Genomic DNA, 18,558 nt, shown 5'->3' with positions numbered 1-18,558 from the left:
ACACACACACACACACACACACACACACACACACACACACACACACATACATGGATGGAGGCAGCGAATGCAGTGTGTCTGGTTTTAGCTCAAGTTGTCCATACAGAGTCAGCGAGTTCAGATTTTGGTTTTGGTCTCCGTACAGACACGATGGCACCAAACCGGACAACCTCACTGTGACGACAAAACAGGAGGCTGCTTGACAAATTTATTATGAATGAATCCAAAAGACAAATTGTTTATTTTACATTTATACAAACAAGATTTTGACAAGCTTCAGAGGTGCTGCCCTGTGTCCTTTTGAACCACTTTATTACTCACATGTCACATTTGTTGCTCTGACAGTCAGTTGATAGTCGATAGAATGTCAGTGCATTGTTCCTGTGTAAAGCACAGTCTGTGAACTAAAGTGCACAAGTATAGACTTTCTTTAAACTCACTAGTGTTGTCATACTACCAATCAGGAAATGTCCAAGACCACACTTCAGTTCTGTTCTTTCATTTTGCACAAAGGCTTCAGGAAATAAATCAAATCCTGTTTGGTCTCACACTGAAGTTGAGCAACAACAAAAACGTTGTTGAATGAAATAGAAAAAGCTGAAGTGTGATCTTCAATCTAGTAAAACATGCAGCCTTTACTAAATGATCTAACGGCCACTCTGCCCTGTTCACTACTGGAATATAAAGTCACTTCTTTTATTCAGCACACAAGTGTCGAACTCAAGCCCCTCGCAAATTTTGATGCGGCCCGTTATCAGTTCAGGTTCTCAACACATTTTAGGCCCGCCTTCTTGTAGCTTTGGGCTGCACAGCGACGCACACACAGGCATGTGTCAAAACCTAACAGATAGTCACGCTTCCATTGTCTGCAAGCAAGCAAAAAAAGAATGGCACAAAAAAAGGAATGTTGATGCTGAAATAGGCTGCATGTGAGTTTTGCTTCAGCCAATTTGCAGCTGATTGTATGCCAGAAGGCCGGCCGTATGGGACATGTAAACTACATGATCAAAGATCTTTCACTTAGATCTTTTCATTAAGTGTCCCACACAACCTTCGCGTTGTCATATCCAGGCCAAACTGTATCATTGTATACTTGTAAGAATGTAACCAGAAGGCCTTATTTTGCTTGACTAAATGCCACGATGGCCAAGCAACTTCTGACTTTTTAAGGGCTTCATGTGGACCAAAGTGTATGTGGGAAGGCTATATGGGACTTGCAACAATACAGTCAAAATTATTTTAGTTTTAGATTGGATGAAAGCATGTTAAAAACTATATATATCTGGCCCTTGATGTGATTTTCATTTCCTAGTTCAAATCGACTTTGAACTGACTGAACTAGTTACACTGTGTTTTGCATCCGCTGTACCTTTTAAAGGAATGAACACCCAAAGAATCAAAGAGTAAGTTGAGAGGGATCAGTGCTGAATCCTTCTGACTTTTCTGTTTGTGTTGCATAAACCCACTAGATGGTGCTGTTGCTCAACATATAACTAAGCACAGAAACCGCTGGGCTCATGTAGAACCAGTATCACTGTCCAGAGCTACTGCATCATCCAACATCTGCACAACTAATCCAGGACAGCATAAATCATGTCACCGGCTTCATACCTCCACTCCCCCTTATCAACTGATAACATGTTTTATTTCTTTTCCACGCATAATCACTTCATACTAAAATCTAATGCTGAAATCCACATTTTTTTGTGATAGCTGAAGACCAAAACAGATTAGACTGTATAAGAGATTTTTCCCTAATAAAGAGGCTTTAAGGAAACCATCGAGTGCTAATTTTGTGATTGGACGTTCATTTATTCATGGCTCTATTCAGGCACACTAGTTTAATAATTCATCCCTTTGGTAGTCTGTAGCTTGACATAAGAGGAAGCTTGTGTTAGCTCTCACAGACAGACTGCAAACTACTAGAGGAGCTGAAATAACCAACACGAGACATGTTGTAGTGGCATATTCTGCATAATTATAAATTCCTCCAGTAATAATGAGTTGACCAGAAGGAATTTGTTATGGAGCGCTCTGTATGGGGCCTCTATTGATGTCATAAATGAACCATATGGAGTTGGAGCACAGCGTGGGGGAACTCAAAATGTTGACACGTTATATTATAGATTACATAAAACATTAACTATCATCAACTTAATGACATTTTAAATTGGCATAAAACCACCCAGCCTCAGGCTAGACACTCATACTTCTCTATAAGTGAAGTATGAACAGCTAAAACCACAGCTGACATGATAATGAAAGGAAATGGATTTGAGAGTAAAGATACTATCGGTTCTCTTTCTTTACTAACTGTCAGTGGTTAAGGTTACTCCGCTGCTTTAATTAGATTCCAGTGGTGGGTGCGGGTTGTTTCTGACTCGCGTGGTCCAAGTGATCCCAATACTTCTGTAGCGTTTTAGGTAAAGCAAATCATTCATTAAAAGAAAATAGATTTAATCACTTCAGGAATTCACAACATGGATTTGTTTAACAAAAAAACCTGCTTTAAACCAAATTTGTCAGCATTTTCCCTAAAAACCTCCTGCTTGCCACCTCTACCTATCCACAGTGCTACACCATTCAGTTCAAAACTAAACAAACCCTACTTAAATAATTCAAGCCCTGTCATGTCTTTGCCTGAAACAATACTACTAAATTCAATCATATTTACATAACCACGATAAAAAATCTGTTTCAGCTCCTAAATGTCATATGCATGTGCAGCTTTACAATTATCACATCAATTCATAATAGAGCTTCCCCATCATTACTATGAAATACAGAGACTATGGACCCTTGTGAGTATTGGAGTTGTCTCCTTGTTGGGGCTCAATCTTTACCGTTGGCCCCTGCTGAATGTCCATTTCAATTACTCAGTGGGCATTAGCATGCATAACTTAGTTATTGGCCAGTCCAATGTGCTGGTGCTCGTTTTAATTTCCACCTTGGGAGTTGTATATAGGACACGACCTGTAATCCATAAATTCCTTGGTGCAGAGTCTTCTGTGATGACACAATTCAAGAACAATAAAGCCTTCTGAAACCACACAATGCAGATCTGACGACATATCAACCATACCAACATATAGGACCACCAAAGGACAACGTTAAAGATCTCTCAACATCAAATAGTCTGCTCATGACCAGCAACGAAAGGTGCATTTGTCATCTGTTGAGCAACCTCATCCTTGTAAACATTGTACATGTTTGTCTTGAATAATGTCTGTTTAACGAGCTGGCAGACTCGTCATGTCCGCACAAGGCAATCTGCACTTTCCACAAAGTTGTATACATGTTATAATTCAGCCAAGAACATACCTGTTTTCTTCAATGGGACGGTTGTATTGTTCAATGCCACATCTGTACGCACCATCAAGCTGAGTCAATGTTCATTGCTACCAGTAAGCATAACTTGAAGGCATTATCCACATATGATGCAAAACTCTGGTGTTTTACCAGCCTTTCTAAGAGATGTTTCAAGTCTTTGAATCCACTTGCTGTCCAGACAGTTTCCTCTCCAAAATGGAAAGCAGAACAGGGCTTTTTTTAAATTAAGTTTTCCTTTTGAACCACTCGTTGTTGAATTATTATTTTTTTTTTTAAATCTTTTCCTTCTTGAGATATGATAAATTCATCCAGCCAAGCATTTTATTTCCAATTTTTGCTCCAGGGGTAAACTACTACATCGTACTGTAGTTAAATAATCCACACGAGTCATCAATGCTGTTGTAAGTACAAAATCAGTCCCTCTTTAGCTAGCTAGCAAGACTTGTACACCCTTGCACCATTAAAACCAGTGAGTTTGCCATTATTGTGTCTGAAATAGAGAAAAGCCGATTACTTCTTCTGTACCACAGCACGAGCGGGTCGTCCCTCAATCAGAACATCGGCGGTTCGATCCCCGGCTCCTGTAGTCCATGTTGATGTGTCCTTGGGCAAGACAGTTAACCCCAAATTGTTCCCGAAGGCTGTGCCGATTGTGGTGGGGCCTGATGGGCAGGTAGCACCTTGCATGGTGGCTTCTATCATCAGTGTGTGAATGGGTGTGAATGATGACATGTAGTGTTGAAGAGTTTTGAGTGGTAGGAAGACTAGAAAGGCGCGATACAAGTACAGCCCATTTACCATCTTTATACACCATGCCATCTGTAGACCGCTGTTAGTGAAGAAGTGTGAGTAGTTCTATTTTCCCTTTCTCCAAGTGAGTTGCTTGCTTACTAATGAAGAGACACACAGTCTATAGGCCACATTTGTGGTTTCGAGCTGCTTGAGTCGTCTTTCGCTTTGAAAATCCAGGCTGGTGCTCTCTTGACCTCATTCCAAGTTGGGTCAATGGCTGCTCTATCAGGTCTTCTGTACCTGGTACAGCTGTGACGAACACACTGGTTTTTATTGCTGGGTCCCCAGCTTCTCCTTGACTGATGTCATCTGGCATTCAGGTGTATCTCACTTTATTTCAATATCTTGACTGATCATAAGCACAGCGGTTGTTTTCAAAATGATACGGTCCGTCCCCTAATAACCATAATCTTGGGGATAATGATGAGAAGGCAATTCTTGATGAATGTCCACTTTACCTGTCATGTCCATGGTGGATACCTGATCATCATTGCTTCTAATGTTTGTTGGCAGCATAACCCCATTGTTAATATCAGTTGAAGATAAAAGAAAGAAGTTTTGTTGGATTATGGTGTTCTCACGGCGTGTAATTGTTAGTAGTTTTTAATCTTCAACTTGTTTAAAGCTTTCATTACCTACAATGAAAGATCGGCAGGTCCATTCCCGGCAGGTCCAATCCACATGTAGCAGTGAACTACCGCAAACTGCTCCTGAAGGCTGTGCCGTCAGTGTATGAATGGGTGTGAGTGTGAATTAGATTAGTTGTGATGGGCAGTGTGTGAATGTGTGAATCATGACATGTAGGGGAAAGCACTTTGAGTGATCAGTAGACTAGAAAGATGCTAAACAAATGCAAGTACATTTACCATCTATATACTGTGTATATATATACTGAAAGAGAGAATAATCCTGAATGTGAGGATTGTTCTACCTACACTTTTTATTTGTAGCATGGTGTATCTTCCTCTGTCTGTTTAACCACAGAGAATGTCTATTGATCAGACAAATTGATTGTCAATACATTATCTTCCCCTCATGCCATCTCTGTCTCCTTCTCTCCTCATCCCTCCAGGATATCGACTGGGTGCAGACGGAGAAGCACGTGTTCGAGCAGGCGTCCACCAATCCATTCTTAGTTGGGCTCCACTCCTGTTTCCAGACAGAAAGTCGGTAAGATCACAATAAGACTGACACTCACACTGCATTTAAAGCCAATACATTTCTTATGCAGCTCATTATACCTGACTGTACTTTTCAGTAATATGAAATATTACCCTCCTGAGGGCCTTCTGCATTGATTTACCCTTAGTTTGAACTTGCATGAAAAAGCACAGCTGCGCTCTGCTCAATGTCATTTCAAGTTTTTAATCAAACATTTGGTCCGATGAAGGTCTAGTGATCAAAAGCTAGGCGTCTTTATTAAACTGGACGTATGTAGAGCCTTCCTTTCTCCATACTAAATGTTTTTGGCCATCTTGCACTGTCTTGTGTGGTGATATTTTCAAAAGGATGTCCAAAAACTATTAAAAAGGCAAAGACGAGCCATACCATGGTAGACATGTTCCAATGAAACTTTTTCATTCCCGATTCCGATACCTGAACTTGCGTATCAGCCGATAGAGTACCGATCTGATACCAGCGTTAAAACCACATCACCATTTTACTGGTGGGATGTTCCAGTGTAAGATATTGCTAAGTCGCTGACATTTTTCTAGCGCCGGGTAAAGTTACACTCTCTGATAGCACCTCGTCGGATCGGCACTGTTCATGTGGCAGAGATGAGAAAGAAGCGAGGTGGCTCACTCGTTAACTCATCACAGTTGCACATGCTCAGTAGCAATCTGGCAGGGTGTACAGATCAAGTAGCAGGTGACACGTGCTGTTGTTCCTGTGTAGCATAAATGAGCTGATAAATATTCTGATGACATGATATTGGATCGGTGCATAGACTCGCTTCACACCGATACCCACTCCAGCATTTCAGGCTGTATAAGAGGCATTTCTAATACATTAATACATTTTCCGATATCATTTGCATATATCATCGAGGCATAAACTACTGTATATCAGACCACAACAGCACTACTTGCTAGTGGGTGAACTCATACTTGGTTTTGGTCTCTTCAATGGATTTGTTAGGAAAATGAAAAAGAAAACATGAACTATTGGCAGACTCAACATGCAACATATCTGTTGGAAATAATTTAGAAGTAAAATATATGCCTTCTCAAGAAACAGATTGCTTTAAATCAAAGTCACAAGCACAGGAGCTCTTTTGTGTCTGATATCGTTTCTATATCTGATATGTCATTATACATCTCTTTGTTTTTCACATTTTTTGTTAAAACAATCCAGTCCTAAACAGCATTAATGGTGTTGTGATGGATTTTCTCATCACTCTCTGGTTTGCAGGTTATTTCTGGTGATTGAATATGTGAAAGGCGGGGACTTGATGTTTCATATGCAACGACAAAGGAAGCTGCCTGAAGAGCATGCAAGGTAAACACATGTATAGTTACTTCCACATGGAAAAATGAAACGTTTGTCAGGATCATAACTCATATCAGAGATGAAACATGTCCAGCTAGCATTTTTAAACATATATAAAGTGAAGTGGCTTTATATTTTCAACTTTATCAAATGTTATACTGTAATAAAAATAAATATCAGGACCAAGTTACTGCAGTGAGGCCTCCAGGGATATGCTCCATGATCAGAGGGGGACAGAGAAGTGGGCGCATTTTGGTTAAGTATGGCTTAGTCAGCTAACCTGACCCGCTGGACGGTTTGTTACACAGAAGCACCTGAGAAGCCATCATTAGAAACTGTTTGGAAAAGGACAGGCACCCTCAAAAAATACAATCAGACTCTTGCTAAAGCCAGTCGGGAGAAGAGAGAAGACATCTTTTCCATGTCGAAAAGTCTTCAGTGTCATTCTTTGCTTTTCTTTTTAATGAAGAAATACTCTCCAGTCCTAATAAAACTGATGCTATTGCAGCATCAACGCTAACCTCTTCAGGAGCCGCCATTGTTGTTTCGAAGAAACGGTCTCTCTGTGTCGTCACACACACATGAGCCACACCCATAGCTGCCAGTAGCTCCTCACAGGACTCTGAGTGGTCCATGCTCTGGCTTACCAGTCACAAACGCATGACATGAAGCCTGACAAGATGGATTTCCATGTGTGATCCCACGATTCTTGGTACTCCTTTTCATTTCACGTACAGTAATGTGTGTGCAGTGTCTTTCTTTTTTGCCTTTCATAAACCATCAGTTTCATAAAAGCATCTGGCTTTTTGCCGTGTAGGACTGCTAGATTGAGTGGAAGATGGTGGAAGATGCTTTTATATGCACCTTGTTTGCACTCAGTCTAAAATGTTCCTACCATACTTCTTCGAAGGACTCCTTACAAACGTATGCTCAATGGGATGCTTTAGCAGTTCTTCATGGAAGCGGCAACGCTGCCAAAATTCAACTTAACACGTGTTTTTCCACCTCTGAGAAACATAATGAGCACCCATAATTCATTGTGCCTCTGTACTTGCAGGGCATTCCAACTGTGGCTCTGATAAATGCTGGATCAAAGGCTGAGTGATTTAGAGAGGCACCGTTGGGCCCCTATCGGCCCCTGCAATCTGTATTCTGGAGACAGTGGCTGTACATATTCAAAGCAGCATGTTAATCACTCATAATGATTGTACATATTCATGAGCAGCGCTCTTGGAGAGAGCTCTGCCACATTTCCCCCACAACGTGGGGGAGGCGGGCCGGTGGGCGGTGGATGGTGCTGCTGATAGGACGCAGCTCCTATCAGTCTGATGCCAGCAGTGAAACAACGGTGTACAATGGAGGCTGTCACAGTGAAAAACGTGGGGGAGCGATGTGGGATTTGTGTGTTCTCTGTCAAACATTCCTCCGCTGCAGTCTTTCCCTCAGTGTTTGACATTCATGGGTTTACAGCAGGCAGACAGCGAGAGGCTCGTCACTGTTAATGAAGGCTTATCTCCTAGAGACAGAATGCACACTACCTACACATGGAGAGGAAATGCTATTGACTCACTGATGCACACCAAGTACACCCAATTAAGGTTCAAAACTAGAGGCTTTTAAGAGTAATGTGTTCTATAAATATGTCAATGTTCACTATAACCAGATTGATCATAGATGTACTTATGAAAGCCCTTTATACCTCAATAACCAATAACCATTTGGTCTAAAGCATACTGGAGCACACGGCGTTAAGGCAACAAACTTCCTTAGATCGTTAACATTTCTACGCCAAGTACGTATGTACAAAGATTTACATTTTCTTAAGTAACCTTCGCTATGCCCCGCCCCTTGGGCGCAGACTGTCCAATCATAGCATAGCATTAGCCAGCTGTGAGCAAGATTGTAGCCATTGTCAGTTTCACAGTAACATCGCTGATGACAGCTTCTAGCTGAAACACGTTTATCTGTGTGTGCCGGTGTTTTGTTTCTTCCACCGTGGCTCTAGAGGAAAGCTCAGAGAGTTCAGAATGGAAAGGGTTCATCCTCTGGGAGCATGAGCTCAGCAACTATGGCAATCTTCTCAATGAGCCATTTTCAAACATGGAATCTATAACAATAACAAATCAATAACAAAAATAACAATATCAAGTTGATTTTAAAACTTGTTTTGCAGTTCAATCCCTGTTTATGTCTGTGGCTGAATTAATGACCCCTGTGAGTGTGATGGTCATATGACACCAACACAACATGTGCAACCATGGCGATGTGTCGTTTTCTGGTTTAATTCTTTGGCCTGATGGTGGCACCAGTGGACAGCTCATCATTCCCTGCATTTTTCTCTTCTCCTTCACAGATTTTATGCTGCTGAAATCTGTATCGCTCTGAACTTCCTGCATGAAAAGGGCATCATTTACCGAGACCTGAAGCTGGACAACGTTCTCTTGGATCACGAGGGACACATCAAGCTCACAGACTACGGCATGTGCAAGGTAAGACACCGATTGATTTTCCTTCAGTCAGCTGTGTGGACGGTTGGCGTAGAGGTTATCAAGAATACAATGTCTGTATTGACTACACTGACGGGGCCTCTGTCTCTGCTTTTCTGTCCACTGTTCTGGTTCTTATACATCATATTATTTTTTCTTATATCACTGGAACCCTTCAGGAGGGGATTAGACCAGGTGACACCACTAGTACCTTCTGTGGAACACCCAACTACATTGCACCCGAGATTCTCAGAGGAGAGGACTACGGTGAGTACAGGAGTCCCAGTGGGTCGGATCAATTCATGTCCAAACGCTGATCCCAACAACTCGTATTTTTGTTTCTAAACTTCTGATGGTGAATCTTAAAATTTGAATGAAAAGGTAATGAAGGATGGATTTAAATCATGCACTACACCACCTAAACTGCATTGGGCAACTTTTGTGGCCTAAAACCGGGCTCAGACTAAAGGAGTTCAGGGGTGGTTTATCCCCGATATACCCCTCCCGACAATCGGGGGGGAAATCCAGTCCAGCACCTTCGTCGGTCCCGATGTTAGGCCCAGATTATCTGGTAATGTGAAGGGTTTCCAAGCTGTTCACTCTTTAATCGGAGCCGCCCCGGTTATTTTCAAACGTGTGATATTTAGGAGATAAAGTCTTGATGATTACATCGGTACCTGATTCGAGTGGGACCACGATAGCCAATGAGAAAGACAAGCCGGAGCAGCTGACGATGTTTCCAAGCGGATGAAAACCGTAAACATTCTAGCCCTTAAGGCTAACGTTTTTTAGCATTCCAATGTTAACGGGTATTAAAACTGACCAGCCATTTCTCATCCCGACTCATTTAGACTTCTGCTTTTGTTTTTTCTAACTGCAAAGCATTGCTACAGAGAGTTTTCAGTCTTCACATCTGCTCCCTAATGAAACCACGTAAGAGAGATCACGTAAGAGAGATCACGTAAGAGAGATCACATGAGGTGGTGCGTTGCATGATAATATTAATAAAATCCTGCAGTGTGTGATGCACCATTATTTTCAGATCTTATACTGTGTACGTGTTTGAGATTAAAGAGAAGAGCATCTGTGAGCATTCTCCCAAATGTGTGATGCAAAACAATTTCTAAACTGGTTAGGATTTTAAAACTCCTGCAGTCTGAGCCTGGCTTCTGTGGCAGTGCATGTCCATAGAAAACGTTTTTACTAGTTACCAAACCAGCCTCAGTTTGTGATTAATACTGATAAGTGTCTGGTAAGTGAGTCTTTTCATGCCACATGTCTTATTGTTGTGTGCCGTCCCAGGCTTCAGTGTGGACTGGTGGGCTCTGGGCGTGCTGATGTTTGAGATGATGGCTGGGAGGTCCCCATTCGACATTATCACCGACAATCCCGACATGAACACAGAGGAGTACCTCTTTCAAGGTGAGGCAGAGGAATGTAACAATACCCAGGGTTTATACCTGTTAGATACACACTGCAAGAGGAGGTACCATGGCACTGCTGTCCAGGAAGTCATATTTCTCTTCCTACTCTGCGTCTGATTACCCTGATATTCCTACCCTAACCCCAACCACTCTCAACCTAACCAACCCAACCAAGGAAGGCAACAAGGACTAGCCAATCAGAGGCAGCATGGGGCGGGTCATGACCATAGTAGGAACAAAGCTTCAGGGGAAAGGGCTTTCAACTGGGAAAGACCAGTTGTCACTTTGCAAGCCTTTGCTAGAAGACTTCACTTTTTAGTAAATATTTGCATATGTTGAGATTTTTTAACTGATTTATTTGTTTTCTTTTTTTAGTTTTGAGGCATTATTCCGCCTTGTAAAAGCAACAATACCAACATAAATATACATCTCAAGAAGCTATCATACATTTGCAAATAATGGCTGGGCTCATATTTAAAGGGTTTATTCTTTTGGGCAGCATGAATGTTCTTTTAAAATTGTGTTGACATCTGCCTAAAGGAAATGGAAAATGTCTAATACTAGAGTGCATGGCAGTCTGGCCAATAGTTTCATTCAAGGAAAATCTTGGTGATAGTGGTGTCAAGCAAACACAGGACTCTTACCCAGGAGACTGCTGTTCGTGTTACATAACAGTTTTACTATCAGAATTTTCTTTTGAAAAGAGACTGTATGTATGTGATGAGGGCAAACTATACGTTTCCTATGAACACAGAAGTTTATTTTGAAAGACTTTATGAAAACACGAGCGACAACTTGTCACGTCGTCTCTGACACGTCCAAAACGAACACTGGAGGGGAAGTCAGAGCGACATAGTTTGAAGTGTAGAGCCCCAAGCATCGGTATTTAACGAGTTGAGAGTTGAGACAAGAAAGAGTAAACGCATTAATCATTGTTTAATTGTAATTGTAAATATTGGAATTTTTCAGTGACTTCAGTTGTCAAGATAGTATTAACTGGCTACTTGTGAAAAGAATCCAGTCATACTGGTCTCTCATCTCACATTTAATCAAACTGTAGACAACGAGCAGCTCAAGGTAAAGGAAGTATCTGCTGGATACACCAGAACACTAGAAATATAGCTCCTTGACCCCAGAGGCATATCTGTCGTGAGGACGGTTGACGATCGGAGAGAGAGAGAAAGATACTGAACTAGTCCCATGGGGACATTTCAGCAGCCGAGCAAAGAAGATAAAGATGAAGTCCAAAAAACTGTAAAGAAGAAATTGGAGAAGTGCAGAACAAGACATTATAGAAAGTAGCATGATTATATTGTTGAATTAATGATATGCTCCAGAAAACTGCAGATGAACATTTCATATCCAGACACTGCTGACTATCCCTGTCACAATTTAGCACCCCGATCACACGCAGTCCAGCCACATGGTTTCTTCCACCTAGTCTTGTTTATCCTCCACCCATAGTAAACAATATCAGTCCCTGTTTCATCAGCAGGCATGTACCCCATCCTCTAAGCTTTAAGGGTTAGGAGTATAGGGGAATAGTGGGGAATCAGATCTGAATATTAAGAGCACATGGCAGGCTGCTCAGCGCCATTTAAACAAAAAGATGTTAATTTAGCCATTTGTGACACATAACTGATATTGTGAGAGTGAGGAATAATGTAACAGAATAACAATCAGCTCTGGGCTGTGAAGGTTTACGTGTATACATCGAGGCTTAGATGGTTCTGGCATGCTGCATTAAAATGGAGGGATCTCACAAACAGGGCTACGTTTATTTCTCTCAAATGTTCATTGGTTTTAGTTTGCCACTCTTGTTTTATTCAAGTCTGTGAAATCTCTTGGCATTTGAGTAAACGTATCGTTATATTTACGTGTGAAAGCCTGATACGGCCGGGGGAAATAATAGTAAGAGAACCTCCATTCATACTTTTGTTTTTTTTCATAATCTCTGTTGATAAAAGTGTCTTGTTTAATTCAGTGATGTGTGTTTTTCTGTTGACAGATTACATGGTCCTTTTATAGGCTGAGAAAATTCCACCTTCTGGTAGATTAAACTCTTATGACCCCATTGGATGAGTGCAGAAATGCATTGTGGTCAGGCAAAAAGCATCGGGTTTTCCTAAAGTCTTAAAGATAACACGACTGTAACAAAATGCTGTTAAAGCACATGTGTGTGAACAAGGGATGGGTTACTATTTGAGAATTCATGTAATGATGTACTGCTGCATGCACATGCTGTAATGCACGCTCCCACACCCCTCATCAACTGTGGCCTCTATTACAGATTTAGGATGCATGTGTGGAACAGTTCAGTGTTTTTATTATTATTTTTTCTCTCTGCTTTGCTTCATTTGCCAGCTGATGGCATTTTCATTTAAACTGAGATGGCGCCAAATAACCACACTGAGGCTCCCCAAAACACAGGACTCTGTTCTCCATCAGTCAGACTGCATGAGCATGTTTATTGTTGTTGGAACATTGTTTCATAATTATGATTTTAATGGTATAACGAGACGGATGTAGAAATGTGACAGCCAGCATTCACTTCTACTTGGAAAGCCTGGCGTAACAAAATGAGCCGTATCACCAACAGAGTCTGGACTCATGCATAGACTGTAATGTAGAGTGATGTAGCATTAAGTGACATCCCCTTTCTGTTTCCACAGAAGATGTGTTGAAGCTCCATTCCGTATTCTCATCATTGTAGCTCAGTGTATGCATCATCCAGCCTGGTCGATGACTGTAAATGTAAATGGAGTACTCTTACCTGGTGTCAGAATGAAGGATAAAAGGATTCTTGCCGTAATAACTTTATAGAGTTGCGAGTCCTTCCTCATAATATTATTATGTGCATCTGGTTAGCTCTCAGTCCTTGCTCTGTGCAAAGAAAATGTGTCAATGCCACTGACATCAAGCAAAGCAGCACTTCTATTACATTCATCTGTGTGCTTAGTGTCTTTGTGCGCTACAGCCGTCAAATGTTAAGGAAATTACAATTCTGCAGATGCACGTGTAAAAATCTCCACTGATCTACACAAAGAAGCGCGTTGAGTCACTCGAATGTTTCCAAATGCACATCCATGCACATGGCCCTCAGGCTGGAACACGCTGTATTCTCCAGGCTGCAAACTACATGAATGAGGGTCATTTGCTGAACTTTCTTTAAATACTTGTACAGATTTTGAGTATGATCTTTTGTGATTTTTCACATGTTTCAAAGCTGCCTCCAGACTGACGGTCCACACTAAAGCATTGATGGGATTCAGGAGGTGTGCTCGTTCAACAGCACACCTCTTACCCATAACACCCTTCTCGGTGTGATCTCACCCTCAGGGTAGAGGAACCTCTCTAATATCTGTCATATTTGCATTTGTGTTCCTCGAGCCATATGGTACCCTTACATAGCACACTCCTTCACCTCTTCCCTCTCTCACACAGCCACCCACACACTCCTCTATAACAGAAATTCCTCCGTACTACAGCAGCCTTGTGTGACGCATTATGTCTCTGCTGTGACTGTCGGGAGCATAGCATGGCACCGTGGCTAGCATCTGCCACCAGTACCATCCTCGTGGTGGTCTTACTGGTAGAGCAGCAGGTTCCTCGATGAATTCCTCCCAACGGAAACCAACCTTTTCACTATAGGATGCCACCCAGCCATATGGCACCTAGCTAGACCCTGTGCCAGACTCTGCTTTGGCTATCAGTGCTGCACATGCCAGCCCCACATCTTTACACAGACAGACAGACAGACAGACTGCTGGCAAACATGGGACAAGGTGGTATTCATTTTAGAACATGTACAATTTGAATAACTGAAATATATTTGGAAAAAAACAGTCTAATGATCCTTTACCTTGGAAGCAGAAGTTTGACCGAAAACAAACCTCTTGGGCCCGACCTTACACCCGCTAGGTGCGCTCAGTGTCTCCTCTCTTCCTGCCTCACACATTCTCTCGCTAATGTGTGAGGCAGCACTCTACATCCTTTTATTTCGATAAACAATTTTTCAAAGATTTTTTTGTTCATCGTTTGTATGACATTGTTGAGCTGTGGGAGTCTCAAGGCTGTGTCTAACCCATCATAAGTGAGAAAAAATAACAAAACAGTGTCCTCTGTATCTCCTCCCTTCCTTTGACTCCCACTCAGCAGACATGGTCACCCACAGGCAGGTTGGACTGTGAATCATCCTCCTCCCTACTCACGCTTGTCCTTTTCTCTCTCTCTCTCTCTCTCTCTCTCTCTCTCTCTCTCTCTCTCTCTGTCGCTGTCTCTCTGTCTGTCCTTCTTTTCTTTCCGCCAACAGTTATTCTTGAGAAGCCCATTCGCATCCCAAGGTCTCTGTCGGTGAAAGCTGCCAGCGTGCTCAAGGGCTTTCTCAACAAGGTGAGAGCATTCCACTCCCAGTCAGCCCCCCCCCCCCCCCCCTCTCTTTCTCTCTGTGTACAATGCTGCGCAAAAACACCACGGTCACATAGACGGCTCGTTATTTATGCATATACAACCGAGTCTCTTGCCATTCCTTGAATAGTTCCGACTTTTTCCGCTTCAGCCCTTATCGACAGGAGTTCCTAAATCTCATCATCTCTCCATTGAGATTTTTCTGTTGGCGTCTTCACGTAAATGAACTTTCTTGTTCACCCTCGGATGTTTGTATTCTTCTGTAAAGCACTTTGGATAAAGACGCTACATGATGCGGTCTTATTTCTCTGTGCCATTGTTGTTCAAAACTATTACAAACACATCAATGAGCAACACTGTTGCACTGGCTGACATGTTCCTTCATCACCATCAACACACACTAGTACATTTTGACTCAATCCCACATACGACGGCCCGCTGCCACAAATACTCATTAGAGCACCAAATGTGGATTCATCCGCTGCTGAAAATAGTCCCCAAGAAATGCAATATTTCCTCCTGCTGGAGTAACATTTGTTAAAACCTAGAGTGACCAGGTGTTTGAGGAAATGACTGAGCCTTTTTACAAAATGAAACTATTTATTTGTGAGCTAGAAAACGATTTGTGACTTCAGTAGGATCCAGTGGGCTTGTGGCCTCACAGAGAGGGTTGTGAAGTCAGAAAGTATGAACGAATGTACAACTTGGACACATTGTTTTAGGGTTTACTGGAAATTTGTCGATAAAAACAAATGTATAGAATAACACCAGAGTTCTCATTTTAATCAAACAAGTTTCAAGACTCTAAATTTTATACCTTAGTGAAACGAATGAAAGACAATTACCTGAAACAAAAAACACTCACAATTCTGAAAATGTTGTTAAAGTTTCAGCAGCAAAAATGTTGTGTAGTAAATGAACTACAACATGTAAAATCACTGGTGTGGCCCTTTAAGACATATACATGATTCAATCTCCAGTTGTAGAATGATTACAGAGCATTCTCATTTATTCTGTGTGTACATGTGCAGAAGTGTTTATGCATTTCAGCCCCAGGTTTCATGTTTTTTGCAACAAGGTTTCGTGTGTGTGTCGTCATGGTGTAGCTCTGATGCACGAGGCTACTTCTGGTCCCGCAGGCAGCCTTTCACATGCACTGTGCCTCTGTAGGGCATCACCATAATTGTTGTGATGAAAAGCGCCCAGTCCAAGTTAAGCAGTTACAGGGGGCTTCATGTACACATGCAGGGTGTGATGCAAACCTGTGTGGCCTGCATTATTACTAATTGTCCACGTTGCTTCATTCTGTTAAGACTACATAACCTCTAAAGTATATTAAGAGAAATGCTATCTCAACATCGTCCGCCCTGGACTTTATTAGTGTCCACGTAAAGTAGAATCCACCTGACAGTAAGTCTGCATTCGTCTACATCTACGTTCTAATGAATAACTTCACATTGCATGAAATATGTCTCCTGTTTGTGTTCCTGACCAGCTGTCTTGGTCCCAACAGGATCCCAAGGAGCGGCTGGGATGCCAGGTCCAGACGGGCTTCACAGATATCAAGGCACACACATTTTTCCGCAGTATAGACTGGGACCAGGTAAGAGCAGAGTGAGTGAGGAGAGAAACAAATATCATGATATGATTCTTAAATTGTTGTTTTTTTGCATTTCTTTTGGGTGTACACATCATGTTCCAACAAAATATACACTGTCATTTTTCAAAATAAACACATTTCATGCTCACAAAAGGAGCCGGGAGAAGTCCATCTTATCTTATATAGCCTTTCTCAAAACATATAGACGACATAGTCGTAGTAGATGGTCTGCTTTGACAACAAGCTTTTGCTACAAAATGTAAGCCTACAGACCACCAGTGTCAGCAAAAAAACATGAGAGAGAAAACATTCAAACTAAATCAGGTAAGCTCCGAAACAACATAAATGATGACATTTTGACCTTTTTTTGACATTTGTTTTAGTAATGTGTTAATACTGTGACAAATGAGTTTAAATACAAAAACCTACATATCTGTGAACAAAATATCTCTTCAGCAAGTTGACTTTGACCTGAGTTTCATCAATGTTATGTGTGTAATGTTAGCAAACATCACCCGTCGTTGGAGGGAAAATAATGAATGAAAAGTAGAATCAGCAACAAAACAGCTTGGACGAACATGAAAAGAGGCAAGGCAGCAAGCTGACATGTATGACCTTCAGTTAACGTGTAATCTGTACGAATAAGTGCATCATCATCAACATCTACGTCTCCCCTCAGATAATAATGTGTCGATGTAAACCCACGTAGTCAGCAATATTTGAGTGAATCCAGCTCCTGAATGATTAGTTAGTCTGTGGTGTAGATTCTTTCAGTCTGTTGTAACACACACACACACACACACACACACACACACACACACAACTAAAATGTCCTAAGTTTTGACAAAATAAAGTGCACTATGTTTAGTGCAGTCCACTAAACAGACATTACTCATGAAGTTCATATATACTAATATTTAGATCTCTATGTGTTTTCTCAAATCGAGCAATTATTCCACAAGATAATTTCCAAGTGCTGTTTTGTTTTTTTATACGATTGCATTATCAACCTTTTGCTCAACTGAGTTGAGTTTTCATACCTTGCACAGCAGCTTGATTCTTGGGATGTCATGAGATCATGAAATAATTACATACATATCTGTAGAAGCTATGCGTGGCTTATGTGTGTGTGTGACGACACGGAGAGGAGAGTTTGTTCTAAACAATGGCGGCTCCTGAAGAGGTTAGCGTAGATGCAGCAAAAGCATCAGTTCTATCAGGACTGGAGAGCATTTCTTCATTGAAGGAAGAACAAAGAACGACACTGAAGACTTTTCTCTATGGAAAAGATGTTTTCTCTCTTCTCCTCACTGTCTTCAGAAGGAATCTGATTGACAGATGGTTCATCCAATCACCTTCCAAGTATGTTTTGAAAGTGCCTGCCCTTGTCCAAACAGTTTCCGATGACCTCAATTATTTCTTTGTGAAATAAACCGAACCGAGTGGAAAACACATCAAGTTTACTAACTCATCGACTGATTTGTGCCAGAGGAAACCAAGTGTAGGCTACTTAGTGATACACTTCCCTAGCAGCCATGGTCCAAGACAGTCCAAAGCAGCTGCACGCAAACAACTCCCTCACAAATTCAGAGAGCAAAAGAAGGAAATACTGGGGTTGCAACTTCCACAATATTATCTCTCAGTTCAAACAGAACTGAGGTGGAAGGTGACACATATTCACTTAGCATATAGTTCATCATTGGTGGGATCAGGGTGGGTGTTGCTTCCTGACAGACAGCTGCTGACAACTGATCTGGGGTTTGTCACAACTAATGTAACAACAAAGAGAGTGTAAACACTGCATGCCCACAGTCAATGCCAATCAGCTGAGAGAACAGGGTACAGCTGTCATCTCACATTCTCATTTCCCTTTGTCACACTTGATAGTATGGATCTACTGTTTATATCAAGAGCTTAAACAACACAGAACAGAGAACACCCTCCTGTGATGTTTGAACAGGCACAGGAGTGAGGTAGAGCCCTGTGTGTGTGTGTGTGTGTGTGTGTGTGTGTGTGTGTGTGTGTGTGT

At 41.6% G+C, this 18,558-nt stretch overlaps 1 protein-coding gene across 1 annotated transcript in view; it reads left to right on the top strand.

Annotated features, from left to right (window-relative positions):
• Positions 1 to 18,558, top strand: part of LOC116399526 (protein kinase C zeta type-like) — a gene marked incomplete at its 5' end in the record, with an annotated part of 48,300 nt that overhangs the window by 8,009 nt on the left and 21,733 nt on the right. The window contains 7 exons of the mRNA XM_031876740.1: positions 5,195 to 5,292; positions 6,535 to 6,621; positions 8,966 to 9,101; positions 9,278 to 9,365; positions 10,401 to 10,520; positions 14,835 to 14,914; positions 16,443 to 16,532. Coding sequence (XP_031732600.1) covers positions 5,195 to 5,292; positions 6,535 to 6,621; positions 8,966 to 9,101; positions 9,278 to 9,365; positions 10,401 to 10,520; positions 14,835 to 14,914; positions 16,443 to 16,532 — 699 coding nt within the window. The remainder of the gene's footprint in view (positions 1 to 5,194; positions 5,293 to 6,534; positions 6,622 to 8,965; positions 9,102 to 9,277; positions 9,366 to 10,400; positions 10,521 to 14,834; positions 14,915 to 16,442; positions 16,533 to 18,558) is intronic.

The sequence above is a fragment of the Anarrhichthys ocellatus genome, unplaced genomic scaffold, assembly GCF_004355925.1.
Source record: "Anarrhichthys ocellatus isolate YVR2014 unplaced genomic scaffold, GSC_Weel_1.0 scaffold114, whole genome shotgun sequence".
In the NCBI taxonomy this organism is placed as follows: Eukaryota; Metazoa; Chordata; class Actinopteri; order Perciformes; family Anarhichadidae; genus Anarrhichthys; species Anarrhichthys ocellatus.
This window is presented reverse-complemented; position numbering and strand designations above follow the sequence as displayed.